This window comes from Eumetopias jubatus, unplaced genomic scaffold (assembly GCF_037043125.1).
Source record: "Eumetopias jubatus isolate StellerSeaLion01/CBP00866 unplaced genomic scaffold, mEumJub1_p1.0 scaffold_9, whole genome shotgun sequence".
Lineage (NCBI taxonomy): Eukaryota > Metazoa > Chordata > Mammalia > Carnivora > Otariidae > Eumetopias > Eumetopias jubatus.
This window is the reverse complement of record NW_028274815.1, coordinates 7,475,441-7,490,313: the sequence shown is the minus strand read 5'-3', so window position 1 is coordinate 7,490,313 and position 14,873 is coordinate 7,475,441. Positions and strand designations below refer to the sequence as shown.

At 43.3% G+C, this 14,873-nt stretch overlaps 1 protein-coding gene across 1 annotated transcript in view; it reads left to right on the top strand.

Moving 5' to 3' along the window:
- Positions 1-2,477: 2,477 nt before the first annotated feature.
- Positions 2,478-14,873, top strand: part of ADAM17 (ADAM metallopeptidase domain 17) — a 60,364-nt gene continuing 47,968 nt past the window's right edge. Inside the window, exon 1 of the mRNA XM_028099291.2 lies at positions 2,478-2,723. Coding sequence (XP_027955092.1) covers positions 2,639-2,723 — 85 coding nt within the window. The 5' untranslated portion in view covers positions 2,478-2,638. The remainder of the gene's footprint in view (positions 2,724-14,873) is intronic.

Below are 14,873 nucleotides of genomic sequence, written 5' to 3'. Positions count from 1 at the left end.
GTTCTTCTATCCAATGTGCCCCTCTTATCATGTTCCTCTGGCTCTTTATCTCCCCCACATGGTGTTAATTTATCTTAAAGATACAGACAACTGATAAAAACAAGCGTCAAATGGGAAATCCTAATTTGGGTACTGATTTGTAAATGGGAGAGACTGCTTCATACCTGGACTGTCCCTGAAAATCTAAGACTTCCGGATATGAGTAAGAAAATGGATCAAGAGCTTTACTTTTTAAGAAACAGCATTTATTGGGGCATCTGGCTGGCTGAGTCAGTAGAGCATGTGACTCTAGGTCTGTGGGTCGTGAGTTCAAGCCCCACATTGGGCACGGAGCCTACTTTAAAAAATTAAAAATGGCATTTATTAAACAGCTAAGTGCCTTCTATGAGCAAGACACTGTAGAGCTGTGAAAGACACCAAAAGAATATAATCTAGGATCTACTGAAGTTATAAGCTAGAGAGTACGGTGCCTGGATGTTCAGGAGATGATATTCTAATTGTGCTTAAAAATTGTATATAATGGTCACATTTTTATGGGATACAGTTTATTTTATTTTATTATTATTTTTTAGGTAGGCTCCACACCCAGCCTGGAGCCCAAGACAGAGCTTGAACTCATAATCCTGAGATCAAGGCCTGAGCTGAGGGGAGGGAGGGAAAAATAACACGAAATCAGAGAGGGAGACAAACCATAAGAGACTTTTTTTTTTTAAAGAGTTTATTTATTAGAGAAGAGAGAGAGCAAGGTGGGAGGAAGGGCAGAGGGAGAGGGAGATGCAGACTCCCTGCTGAGCAGGGAACCCAACGTGGGGCTCGATCCCAGGACCCTGAGATCATGACCTGAGCTGAAGGCAGACACTTAACCGACAGAGCCACCCAGGCACCCCTCATGAGACTCTTAATCATAGGAAACAAAACTGAGGGTTGCTGGAGGGTATGTGGGTGGGGGGATGGGGTGACTGGGTGATGTGCCCTTCTTAATGCCCATGATGTAATGAGCACTGGGTGTTATATGCAACTGATGAATAACAACTCTACCTCTGAAACTAATACACTATATGTTAGTTAGTTGAATTTAAATGAAAAAAAAAAAAGATGGTTTCTACAAAACAACAAAACTGAGCTGAGATCAAGAGCCAGAAGCTTAACTGAACCACCCAGGTACCCCAAGGGATACAATTTTTTTTTAAGTTGTGTGCAATTTACAGAGGTGAAATTCTGCTTACTTTTTGATTAAATATGCCAGATGTTTATATTTAATGAAGGCATACCTCAGATGAACATACCAGGTTCAGTTAAGCCAAAAATGCAAAGCCAGTAACCATGGATAACAACTGTTGGAAAGATGCTGAGATTTTCCTGAGGCAAACCACAATGAACCTGTTTAAACCACAGTTTGTGTATTTTATTAGGAACTAACCTTGAAAGTTCACCGAGTAAGGCTATATCCTATTCCTAACAATTTACCACTTCATAATGGAGAAAAGGCTGTTCCACTCACTCTTAAGTGGAAAATGTGTTATGTCCTACTTGTATAAATTTTAGTTGAACCAAAAGAGCAATAAGCATCCAATGCTATTAGAATGTTTTTCTTCAGTACTATAAACACTCTCACTCAACCACACAGAGCTGAAATTATGCAAAGGAAACAAAACACAAACTGCTTTGGGAAATCTCCAGTCTAAGCTCACGAGCCAAGCAGAACTAACTTTTTTAAAAGTCGGCTGGAAGATTCTAGCTCCTGTGCTCACACAGATGAGGAGTTAGGGGTGGGATTCTAGAATCTCTAAGAGTTTGCAGACCCTCTGCCCACAGCGCCAAGAAAACGCGCGTTCAAAGAGTTCGCGTTCATTTCCCTCCACCAAGCCCTGCTCGTTACAATGGACGCCGCCGGTGGCCGCACGCTGGGCGCGGACAAACCGGCTGGACACTGCACTTGTGTCCGGGAGGCTGGCGCGTGGACCGGGCTTCTCCGGGGTCAGGCGCAGGGTCTCCGCCGTCTTGCGTCCCAGGCATTTCGTGGTTGGGTCATTCCCCCGACCACACCGGGCCACGCGCCCCTTCGTGTCCGTCCTGGGCCGCAAGGCTGTTTCTGTAGCCCGTGCAGTGAAAAGGATACAGGGATCCTAACCAGATGAGGGACCCAGACCATGGAGGCGGGCGGACGCGAAGGCCTACTCGCGAGCTCCCGCCTCCCTTGCGGCGGTCACCCGAGGACACAGCCGAGGCCAGGCTGGGTCGAGTCAGGACGTCTCATTCCGCGTCCGAGCAGGCGCCGGCCGCACCACCGGGGGACGGAAGGGAAGGGCGGAGGGGAGGGGACGGGGCGGGGCGCCGGCACGGGGCGGGGCGAGCGAGGGCCTCCCGGCATGCCGCGCGGCGCCGGGCTTCCGGCTGTGGGCGGTGCGGGGGTCGGCGGCGGCCGGAAGCGGGCTGAGCCGCCCTCTCGGAGCGCTGCCTGCACTTCCGGGGGCCTCAAGCCGGGCTCTAGAGTCTTCCGGTAGGCGGCGCGGGAGGAGAAAGAGTCTTGAGGGGCAGGGCCGGGCGGATCCCCTTCTCTCCCAATGTGATCAGTGTCCCAAGCCCCCGTCAGGCGAAGGCTGCCCAGAGAGGTGGAGCTGGTGGCCGGGCCGGGAACATGAGGCAGTGTCTCCTCTTCTTGACCAGCGTGGTTCCTTTCGTGCTGGCGCCGCGACCTCCGGACGATTCCCCGGAGCGACTCGGTAAAGACCCGGGAGAGTTGGCTTAGGGCCGGCGCCGGGCGCCTGGAGCGCGCTGCTTTCGGGGAAGAGCAGGGGACCAGGATCTTTCAGGTGTTTAGGGGCGGGGTATTGGACGGTGGCGCGTCCCTAAGTTTTCGGTGCAGGAAGGGGGTGTGGCTCTCGGAGTTTAGAGAAGGAAGGGAGAAGGGCTTGTCTTTCTGAATGGGAAAGGGCTCCTGGAAGGGGTCCCCGGTAGTGACTGAGGGCCTGGGAGGGGTCTGCCTCCTGAGTTTGTGTTTGGGAAGGCGGTAAGGGGGGTGGTGTTGGCTTGTGTTTGGGGAGGGAGATGTGGTCCAGGTCCCTGCCCTACTAAGGTGTGTTCCTACCAAAGCCAGGACTTGGAGGGGGGGGCGGGTGCGGATAGGAAGGGCCCAGACCTGCAACAGCTCTTCCTGGCTCTGCAAGGAGCGAACTAGAATTTCTGCTGTAGGAGGTTCTTATGTAGTAATCTGGTTGGAAGGCGGTGGCTGGAGAACTCTTCTTGAACTTGAGTTTTGCGAACTTCGTAAGCATGTGCTTACTTAAATTGTAGCTTATTGGGGGTGCAGGAAGGGGGCGCTTAAACCTACCACGCCAACTCTGATACCGCTTGCATGCCTTCCTTGCCATTTTAAACAAAGAAATGATCAGGAATGACCAATTTGATCAGTTTTGAGTCCAGGAAGTAGAGGGTTCATATTTAGATTTTCTCTCTCTCTTTTTTTTTCCAACTACACCTTTTTTTAAATTTAAATTCAATTCACTTAACATATACTGTATTATTAGTTTCAGGGGTAGAATTCAGTGATTCATCGGTTGCATATGGCACCCAGTGCTCATTACATCAAGTGCCCTCCTTAATGCCCATCCCCCAATTTTACCCTCCCCCACCCACTCTTATTTAGATTTTCTAAAGAGATTGGATTTTAGGATGAACGTACATTAAGAGATGTGAAATTTGTGTAAACTTACGAAGTGTTAGGATTCCTTGCCTTAACAAAAGTTGACATATAAGACAGTTTAGTAATTAAGTATGAAACGGTATATTTTCCCAGTGTGCAAAGTTGATTTTTCATGGTTGTATTGGTCTCCAAATCCCACCATGATTCCATGTGTAGTGTTGTGCAGATTGAGACAGCAGGTGGATTTTCTTTGTAGCTAATTAAAACTTTCACATTAGTTTACTGGCAATTTTTTTATTTAATGGACAGAAATTGTAATTGACTGAGGGTATTAAAGCTGTTGAGTGTTCTCACCTGAACAGCTGTTTTGTGGTTATCTCAAATTGAAATGGATTACAGGTGACTGGTGTAATGAAAGGCAAGGGAGCTTGTTAGGAAGGGTTGAGATGTGATAAGTTAGTACATATTGAAGGAAAATTTTGAGGTAGTGGTGGTCAGGATGGAGGGATAGAGTAAGGATCTACTTCATATGTTAGAAACATGTTAATAAAAATGTTAATAGAAGCAAACATGTATTTTGAGATATTAAAATTATATTTTTACTGTAACACAGCTGCTGCATTTTTATTATGCTCTTGTTCACAGGTGGAAAAATAAATAGCATGAATCCTAAGGATGTCCATAGTAAAAAGGAAAACCTTACTTTCTAGATGAATCCTCCACAACATTCACAGATCATGGAGGGGTTTTTTGTTGACTGTGTGTTTTTTTATTTGCAAAATGCTGACCACCAGTGCCAGAAAAATGCATAGCCTTACCCATTTATTCACAAAATGTTAGAAGAGCACATACTGTAGTAGGCGAGTATTATGTGTGGCATTGGAGATATATCAGACAATATGCAACTTCAAAAAGCTTTTGCATAGTGGTACAGAGAGATCTAAACAGACAATTCCAAAACAACATGGAGGAGAGTGATACAGTACATTATGGCAAGTATTGTTATCATGAAGAGGCACTGAACCTAGCCTGGGCAAGTTATCAAAGGCTCCCTGAAGGAGGTGATACTCAAGCCCAGACTTTAAGTTTAGGTAGGTGAAGAGGGAAAATAAGGACACTCCTGGTGGGGGCACTTACAAACTGTAGAGTTGAAAGGAACCTTACAGATCATGTTTTAGTTTTTAAAATAAAACAATAGGAAAAATGAGCCTCAGAAAGGCATAGTGAGTTGCCACATTCCCACAGTAAGTATATGCCTTGTGGGTATTTTTTCTTCTGAAGAATGACTTTGTGTATGTGTTTATGTTTGTGTGTGTGTGTTTGATGGCTCCAGATGTGATTAGTTGCTTAGCTTTACCATCATTTAGATTGAACTGGTCAAGATCAAAGAATAGTTTTATAGTTAAAGAGCATGGTTTATTGTAGTCTGCTGGTCTTATAAATGTTACCATAAACTCAGTATTTTAAAGAGCATGGTTTATTGTAGTCTACTGGTCTTATAAATGTTGCCATAAACTCAGTATTAAATTTATTTTTTAAGTAAACACTACCCGCCCTGTGGGGCTCAAACTCACAACCTGAGATCAAGAATTGCATGCTGTACCAACTGAGCCAGCAGGGTGCCCCTCAGTACTAAATATTGATTAGGGATTTGATAACTTTTTTTTTTTAAGATTTTACTTATTTTAGAGAGAGAGTAAGAGTGGGTTAGGTGCAGAGGGAGAGAGAGAGAGAGAGAGAGAGAAGCAGGCTTCCCACTGAGCAGGGAGCCTGACGGGCTCGATTCCAGGACCCTGAGATCATGACCTGAGCCGAAGGCAGATGCTTAACCAACTGAGCCACCCAGGCACCCTGGGATTTGACAACATTTTTCTGAAGGATAGAAACATATACTAGAATCCTGGCTTTTGGAGTACTCCACAGGACACCCAAGATGATTTCAATTGAACTGTTATGAATTGCATAATTCAGGAAAGTTATGAGTCATGTGAACTTAGTCATGATGATATCTTGTTGAAGTTGCAGCTGGGGTGTATAAGTCTCACTCTGATTTCAAAAGTGTTTTCCCTTTGTGTTACTTTTAATAAAAGAGGATGTAGTGGGTGGAGGGAAAAAATATAGGTCACAGATGAGGGATGAAGGTTTGTATCTGAAACATATTTTGAAATTTACCTTGAGGTTATTGGTGTGGGGATTCTCCACATTGCAGTGCTTGTTTTTCATTATTGACAGGCCCATTTTGCTCAATATTTTGACATCTGGCTTCCTCTTGATGTTAATTTTGCTTACAAGCTACATTCCTTTGAAACTGAAACACCTAACCGCCCTAACTGTTCCAAGGGAGATTTTAATGCCAGTCTGCGTTGAACTAGTCGAAGAAGAGATTAAACTGTATTTCTAGAATAGAATGAAAAGTTAAGCAGAGAGCCATGGTGGAGACATTGGGAGAAATTCTTTTGGCTTTTACAGAGTTTCCAGAACATTAAGTGTAGGTGTCCTTTGAGGCCAAATGTCATTGATTTTTGGGTTCTTTACCATTTTGTATTTGTGAGGGATGGTGTTTTCAGTTGGAAGTATAATTTAAAGAAAGTCTGAAAAAGATTGATGGAGGGAAGGAGGAGTAGGAAATTGGTTTTACTGAGGTAGGGAAGTGAAATAAAGTGCTTTTTCATATATCCCTTACCTTAGCCCTAAAATCAACCAAGAGGATTGGTATCTACCTCCCCACACCGCTTCTTTCTCTCTTCCTTTCTTTTCTTTTAACATGAGTTGTAGGCCCTGACAAGTCTCATCTGCTGCCCTGGTTTCACCTAACATTTGATTGTTATTCTGGTAACTACTAAATATGTACTCTGATCTAGACTTGTTCTCTGAAGCTCCATACTCATGTGTCCAACTGCCTACTTGATATTATGGAAGTAGTCTCATTGCCTAACCTGAATTTGTGTCCCTTTCAGCTACAGAGCTGTATGGACCAATCCCGGTTTCCTTAGAGGTTCCCTTGGGTTGTGCTGACTTTTATTTGGGCTCAGAGTTTCCGTGTGACTGGCCTCGCTGGAGAATCTTGGCCCTGGTGAAGAGTTCTTGATAGGGAATTACTGAGGCAGCTCATCCTCCATGCCCCCTAACTGGTGTAAACCCAGAAAATTAAGTTTTTAGGTCCCAGGCTCTGGGCTCCACTGCCTAGCAGAGAGCACTGCTCTCCTTTTTCTCATCCTTTAGTTCCAGGGAGGAATTCACCCACATCTGGGGCCTACTTCACAGTAACCTGGGCTTCTCCGGCATCATTTGGGGAGTCCTGAAGTGCATTCAGGTCTCATGTGTCTTCTACACAAGCAGACTGAACACTTCACAGCAGTCCTGGCTTTTTCTTTTCCACTTCTGACACCAGAAGATGACACTGATAGTTTCATCTTGGGAAACGCTTTGTACTCCACACAGCAGAGCAGTAGAGAGTGAGCAGAGGGCTACAGCGTTCTGCATTATACTTGCAAGTTATAGTCCAAGAATACTCAATTTATTGCAAAAAGAAAAGAAATTAAGTAAAAAGTCCACAAGTGTTCCTGGACTCTTTTCATACAACAGTTGATTCTTTTATCCTGGGACACCTGGGTGGCTCAGTGGGTTAAGCATCCGCCTTTGGCTCAAGTCATGATCTCAGGGTCTTGGGATCGAGTCCCACATCGGGCTCCCTGATCAGTGGGGAGCCTGCTTCTCTCTCTGCCTGACGCTCCCCCTGCTTGTGCGTACTCTCTCTCTCTGACAAATAAAATCTTAAAAAAAAAAATAAAACTTAAAATTGGTTTTATCTTAAAAGTGTTGACTCTGGGCTTGACGAAAGAAATATGGGTGTAGTTTGTCACTGTATCAGTCAGTGGCCATAAAAGCATATCCCAGAGATGAGACAATTTGGGTGTAAAAGAAGGATGGAGTGGTAGGTTTATGAAATCTATAGGCCACTTCACACCTATATCGAGAAAGCCAGTTTATTGCAGGCCTGAAGCTCCAGGTTTCTCCTTATTCTTTGAGAACATAGAGAAGGAATGAAGTATCAGCTGCTTTTTACTGCTCATGTCAGTGTTGAAAATCATACAGAACAGATTTGATTTCTCCCTGCCTAAAATCACTATGTGACTTATCAGTAACATAACTGCAAATATATGATAATGCGGAAAAATCCTATGTAAATGAACAATGTAATTGTAAACTATATGAAGAACAAGAAGTAGTGTGGAACTCCAGAATCTTTCAGCATCCAGCTGTCCCCTTCTGTCAACTCCCCCCCCAAACCTCCTACTCGTGTTTTTTTTTTATCTCAGTGAATGTGGTGCCACTATCTTACCCACGTACCAATGCCAGAAACTTGGGGGTCTTTTCGTGATCTCCGCCTGGATTGCTTGGCTGCTTACTAGCTGATTTCCCAGACTCTGGTCTTGTTCCCTCCCACGCTCCACACTGCAGTCATGGTGAAATTTCGTATAGCTGTTGCCTTATCCACAATCCAAAATCCTTAACTTAGTTCCCTGGCCCGTTGTGACCGAATTCTGCCTGCCTCCAGTCTCACACCTCTTCCCATCTGTGTGCCGTTGTGTCCTCCGGCTTCAATGAGTTGCTTTCATTTCTTTGAGAATTATGCTCTGTGTTTCTTGGGGACCTCGGCGTATGTCTTATGCCCTCTCAGAACCCTCTCCTTTCTTTCTCTTGGCGGTCTCCTCTCCTTTTGGTCTTAACTTCAATACTGTTTCCCTGGGAAAGCATCCTTCGCTCGCCAGGCAGGGGTCATCCTCCTGCTCTGTCCTTCCATAACTTCTTTGCCACTTCCTCTCCCTTGGTACTTTACATACTTTGTAATTTCTGTGTATGGTGTGGTCTTTCCTCCAGTGTCATAATATCAGAAATATATTTCTCTTTCTTTCCATTATATCCCTAGTGCCTGGAAGGTGGAACATTTCAGTAAATGCTGAAGAAATGAATAGGAGGGGTCTGGTGGAAGGGAGGAAAATGAAGTGCAGAATGTGTATTCAGGAAAGGAGCGGTGGGGGTGGCAAAGATACAAAAGCGGTGAGGGAGGGTAGCGTCTCTAAGACTAGAAACTAACTGGACACGGGAGGCCGAGTGAGGGAAACCATAGCATGTGGCAGAGAAGAGCGGGGAGGGTTGGGCAGGGGATACCTAAATAAAGTAGTGCTCTAGTTTGACCTTTTGAATTGTGTCTGTTATTTTCTAATTTTGTGTTTGTAGCCAGCTAAAATGAGAAAAGCTCAGTTGTTTACTGCTGGACTGCTGGAATAGCTTGTAGAAAGCAGGGAAGGTGTTCCCTGGGCAGCCATTGTGTGGAGTGCTAAGAAAGATAATTAAGTGGCTTGTACTTAAGTTTACTGAGAGATTTGGATATAGATAAAAGATAAACTCTTGGGAAGTGTTTCAGATTCTGTTGAAAAAGCTATAGAAAGTTGAGATTACCAGTGGTTGGAATTTTGGAGGTGAAGTAGGGTGAAACTCCCAAGTATCTGAGAGGCTCCTTGCTAGTGAAGGGCTGTCGGGAGAGCAGGATCTCTGCTTGCGGCGGGAGGGGAGTGCCTGTCCCAGGTTGTCTGGGATGGCTCCAGGGCACCCAGCGTGAGCTATCTAGCTATTATAAGAGGACAAATTACAGTTGAAACACATTAGTTAGGTATTTTAAAGTGCTTTAGCAAGCTACATTTTAAAAGTGCTTATTGTGGAAAATATATGTAAAGATAACCAGTGATGTTACTATCGTGCTCTTTCTTTTTTCTAGACCTATTTTTATACAGAGTTAAGATCATGCAATATGAATAGTTTTTTTAATCTACGCTTGTTTAATATTATAGTGTATTTTCCCATGTTCTTAAAAATCTGTTGTTACCAGCAGTTTTAATGATTGTAGATTTTTCTTTGGTCATTTGGAAGTGCTATAGTTTATCTGTTTCTCCATCCTTGTTTCTGATTTTTGTTCTTAAAAATAATGCAAGGCTGAACAAGGTCCGTCTTTGTGCCTAAAGCTTTTATCTTTACTTTGAGCTGCTTCCTTGAGCCTAGTTCAGTGGTTCTCAAAGCTGAGTGCATCAGCATCACCTGGAAGGCATGTTAAACAGATCGCTGGGCCTCAACCCAAGGATTTCTGATTGAGTAGGACTGAGAGGAGACCTGAAAACTGGCCTTTCTAACAAGTTCCCAGGTGATGCTGCTGGTGTGGGGACCATACTTTGAGAACAACTGGCTTGTGTTATTGACAATGACACTACAGTATTGAGGTTAAGTTTCTCAGGCAGTAGGAGTGATTATGATCTTGAATGAAACTGAATTCATGTACCAACCTGTATCAGGGAAGTTGAAGAGCTGTAAAGGATTGTATCAGCATCTCAGCATTGAGGATTTATGCAATTTGTAGACACAGCAATGCTGTTTTTTTGCAAGGTGCTGTGCTGGGTTTTGTGAGGTAAGGGTACTGTGAATAATACAGCCCAGCTCCCTTTCGGCTGTTTTACAGTCTCTTTGTGAGAGAAGACAAATATAATACAAAAGTGCCAGAAAAAAGGTAGTAACAAAGGGCTACAGCATTCAGAGGGAGTCGAGGCCATGTTTGGTCAACACATCAAAACGTAGGAAGCCGAGAAATAGAAGGTCCAGGAAGAGCTAGGTTTTGTTTGTTTTTAAGATTTTTATTTATTTGACAGAGAGAAGGTGCGAGAGAGCGTGAGCACAAGCAGGGGGAGCGGCAGGCAGAGGGAGAGGGAGAAGCAGGCTACCCACTGAGCAAGGAGCCTGATGTGGGGCTTGATCCCAGGACCCTGGGATCATGACCTGAGCCGAAGGTGGACACTTAACTGGCTGAGCCACCCAGGTGCCCCTAGGAGATACACACACACACACACACACACACACACACACACACACACACAGGCTATATATATATATATATATATATATATATTTAACTTTAAAAAAATTAATTTATTTAAAGTAGGCTCCACACCCAGTATGGGGCTTGAACTCATGACCCCGAGATCAGGAGTCTCACACTCTACCGACTGAGCCATGCAGGCACTCCAGAGCCAGGATATTTTTAAGGTTTTTCACAAGTATGACATCAGTGAAGCTTGGGGTTTTCAGCCAGAGAAGCTCAAGTTCAAATCTTGGTTCTGTGCTAAATTAGCTTTGTGATGTACTTCTCCTTGAGCTTGTTTCTTCATCTGTCAAAAGGGGATACTACATCAGGTATGTTTGTATAGATTACATAATAAAACACCCAGCAAGGTGTCTTGTAGGAAACACACACTCAGAAATTGTTGAATAGGGACACCTGGCTGGCTCAGTCGGTAGAGCATGTGAATCTTGATCTTGGGCCCATGAGTTGGAGCCCCATGTTGGGCATGGAGCCTACGTTTAAAAAAAAAAAAAGTTGAATAAATGGTAAGCTTCTTGAAGGTTTTTCATTGGTGCTGCTAAGCCTTGTAATTAACAAGGCCAAATCACCAAGGACCATCTATTGGCATAAAAGTGATTGATGCCTTTTGAAACAGCCGTTCTATGGGTTAAATTTTAAAGGAAGTTTTGTTGATGGAAAACGAGTGGTACCCAATAGATGTGAACTTTGCTGCCACTTTTTTTAATATTATCTTGAGTTAGAGCCTTGGATGGGTTTTTTTTTTTTTTTAAGATTTTTTGCATTTATTTTAGAGCAAACATGTGCACATTGGGGGAGGGGCAGAGGGAGGAGAGAAACAGACTCCCCACTGAGCACAGAGCCCCACACTGTGCTTTTGAGCCTGAGGTCATGACCTGAGCCGAAATCAAGAGTCAGTCGCTTATCTGACTGAGCCACCGCGGTGCCCTGACTTGGGTGGACTTTGATGACATTTACTTTCATCATATCACATCATGCTTACCTCTTGTTTTCTTCAGGTTTTAAATATTGTGTAACAGTGAAGCATTTTTCTTTTGGCCACTCTTTATAAACAGGCCCTGCCTACTCCCTGTCTTTGCTCTTCTGCCTCAGTGTCCACAGCACTGACCTATATTGTGCATTGTCTCTCCCACACTAAAATGAGTGCTGCAGTAGGTAAGGACTTTGCTCTATTTAATGCTGTATCAGTACTGAGACCAGAGCCTGGCATGTAATAGTGAATTAATGAATTGGTGAGTGGAGAAGAGGGAGAAGAGTATTGGGTGGTCTTGTGGGCATATTTTAAACTCAGTAACAATATACTTGTATTTTAAGCTCCTGGTGCTATATTTTAAGGACATTCTAAGTCCAGTGGAATGATTTTGAATACCATTGCTTCTGTAGTGATATTTGTTGAGAGAAAAGGAAAGCATCAGCTCAGATATTTTTAGACAGTTTCTACAGAGATTTCAGTCACCAAAATTCTCTTCCAAAAATCCTCCTGATTTTGGACGAGGCAGCAGAGTTGCTGATGAAAAGTGACTTACATCGGTATCATATACTTTATAGTGTTTACTTTTGCTCTACACCAAATAAAAACATTTTGTTTTATCTTTAGGGCAGCACATCTTTGCTTTTCTTGGGTTCCAAGTCAATTGGGTAAAACAATTAATGTTGGTTTTTTTTCAGGGATTAGTTTGGTCATATCACTTCTAATGTCCAGTGGATTGATCATTCTGTGTCTGTTGAGGGCAGCAGTGTTTGGGTTGTTACCACTTTTTTGCTCTTTAATTTGGAATATGTAATTTCTCTGTAAAGATTTACTTTCGGTTTGCTCAGGCCATTAATACATTTGTTCATTTGTTGCTCTTTCATACTACACATCAATTGATAAGGAATTGATGTATCCCCAGCTTAGCAGTGGTCAGGTCAAGTTGGTCACCTTCATCTTAGAAATTCTAAACAGGCAAGCTGGAAATGCCTTGAATTTAGAATTTAGCTGATAATGTAATATGACACCCTGAGATACCAAAATTATTAGTATCTAGTATGAATATGAACTCATGTTCAGATTCCCTAATTGTCACAAATATCTTTCCACATTGATTTGTTTGATGTAGGATCCAAAAAGGTTCACACATTGGCTTGCTTGCTGTGTTCTTGTCTAGAGTAGTCCCTGCTTATCTATGGGGGGATACGTTCCAAGACCCCCAGTGGATGCCTGAAACTGTGGATAGTACTGAACCCTATGACAGAATGTTTTTCCTGTACATACATACCTACGGTAAAGTTTCATTTCTAAATTAGGCATAATAAGAGATTAACAACAGTAATAATAAAACAGAACAATTATAACAATAGACTGTAATAAAAGTCACATGAATGTGGTCTCTCCCAAAATCCTTTCTTTTTTAATCTTTAAATTTTTTATTGTTATGTTAATCACCATACATTACATCATTAGTTTTTGATGTAGTGTTCCATGATTCACTGTTTGTGCATAACACCCAGTGCTCCACGCAGAATGTGCCCTCTTTAATACCCATCACCAGGCTAACCCATCCCCCCACCCCCCTCCCCTCTAGAACCCTCGGTTTGTTTTTCAGAGTCCATCGTCTCTCATGGTTCGTCTCCCCCTCCGATTTACTCCCCTTCGTTCTTCCCCTCCTGCTATCTTCTTCTTTTTTTTTTCTTAACATATATTGCATTATTTGTTTCAGAGGTACAGATCTGTGATTCAGCAGTCTTGCACAATTCACAGCGCTCACCATAGCCCATACCCTCCCCAATGTCTATCACCCAGCCACCCCATCCCTCCCACCCCCCCATCACCACTCCAGCGACCCTCATTTTGTTTCCTGAGATTAAGAATTCCTCATATCAGTGAGGTCATATGATACATGTCTTTCTCTGATTGACTTATTTCACTCAGCATAACCCCCTCCAGTTCCATCCGTGTCGTTGCAAATGGCAAGATCTCATTCTTTTTGACGGCTGCATAATATTCCATTGTGTATATATACCTCCTCTTCTTTATCCATTCATCTGTTGATGGACATCTTGGCTCTTTCCACGGTTTGGCTATTGTGGACATTGCTGCTATAAACATCGGGGTGCACATACACCTTCGGATCCCTACATTTGTATCTTTGTGGTAAACACCCAGTAGTGCAATGGCTGGATCGTATGGTAGCTCTATTTTCAACTTTTTGAGGAACCTCCATACTGTTTTCCAGAGTGGTTGCACCAGCTTGCATTCCCACCAGCAGTGTAGGAGGGTTCCCCTTTCTCCGCATCCCTGCCAACATCTGTCATTTCCTGACTTGTTCATTTTAGCCATTCTGACTGGTGTGAGGGGGTATCTCATTGAGGTTTTGATTTGGATTTTCCTGATGCCGAGCGATGTGGAGCACCTTTGCACGTGTCTGTTGGCCATTTGGATGTCTTCTTTGGAAAAATGTCTGTTCATGTCTTCTGCCCATTTCTTGTTTGGATTATTTGTCCTTTGGGTGTTGAGTTTGAGAAGTTCTTTATAGATTTTGGATACTAGCCCTTTATCTGATATGTCATTTGCAAATATTTTCTCCCATTCTGTTGGTTGTCTTTTGGTTTTGTGGACTGCTTCTTTTGCTGTGCAAAAGCTTTTGATCTTGATGAAATCCCAATAGTTCATTTTTGCCCTTGCTTCCTTTGCCTTTGGCAATGTTTCTAGGAAGAAGTTGCTGCCTGTGTTCTCCTTTAGGATTTTGATGGACTCCTGTCTCACATTTAGGTCTTTCAACCATTTGGAGTCTATTTTTGTGTGTGGTGTAAGGAAATGCTCCAGTTTCATTCTTCTGCATGTGGCTGTCCAATTTTCCCAACACCATTTGTTGAAGAGACTGTCTTTTTTCCATTGGACATTCTTGCCTGTTTTGTCAAAGATGAGTTGACCACAGAGTTGAGGGTCCATTTCTGGGCTCTCTATCCTGTTCCATTGATCTATGTGTCTGTTTTTGTGCCAGTACCATACTGTCTTGATGATGACAGCTTTGTAATAGAGGTGGAAGTCCGGAATTGAGATGCCGCCAGCTTTGCTTTTCTTTTTCAACATTCCTCTGGCTATTCGGGGTCTCTTGTGGTTCCATACAAATTTTAGGATTATTTGTTCCATTTCTTTGAAAAAAGTGGATGGTATTTTGATGGGGATTGCATTTTTTTTTTTTTTAAGTGAGCTCTCTGCCCAATGTGGGGCTTGAACTCACAACTCCAAGATCAAGAATTGCATTCTCTACCAACTGAGCCAGCCAGGTGCCCCTCCTCAGATCTTCTTTTACTGTACTT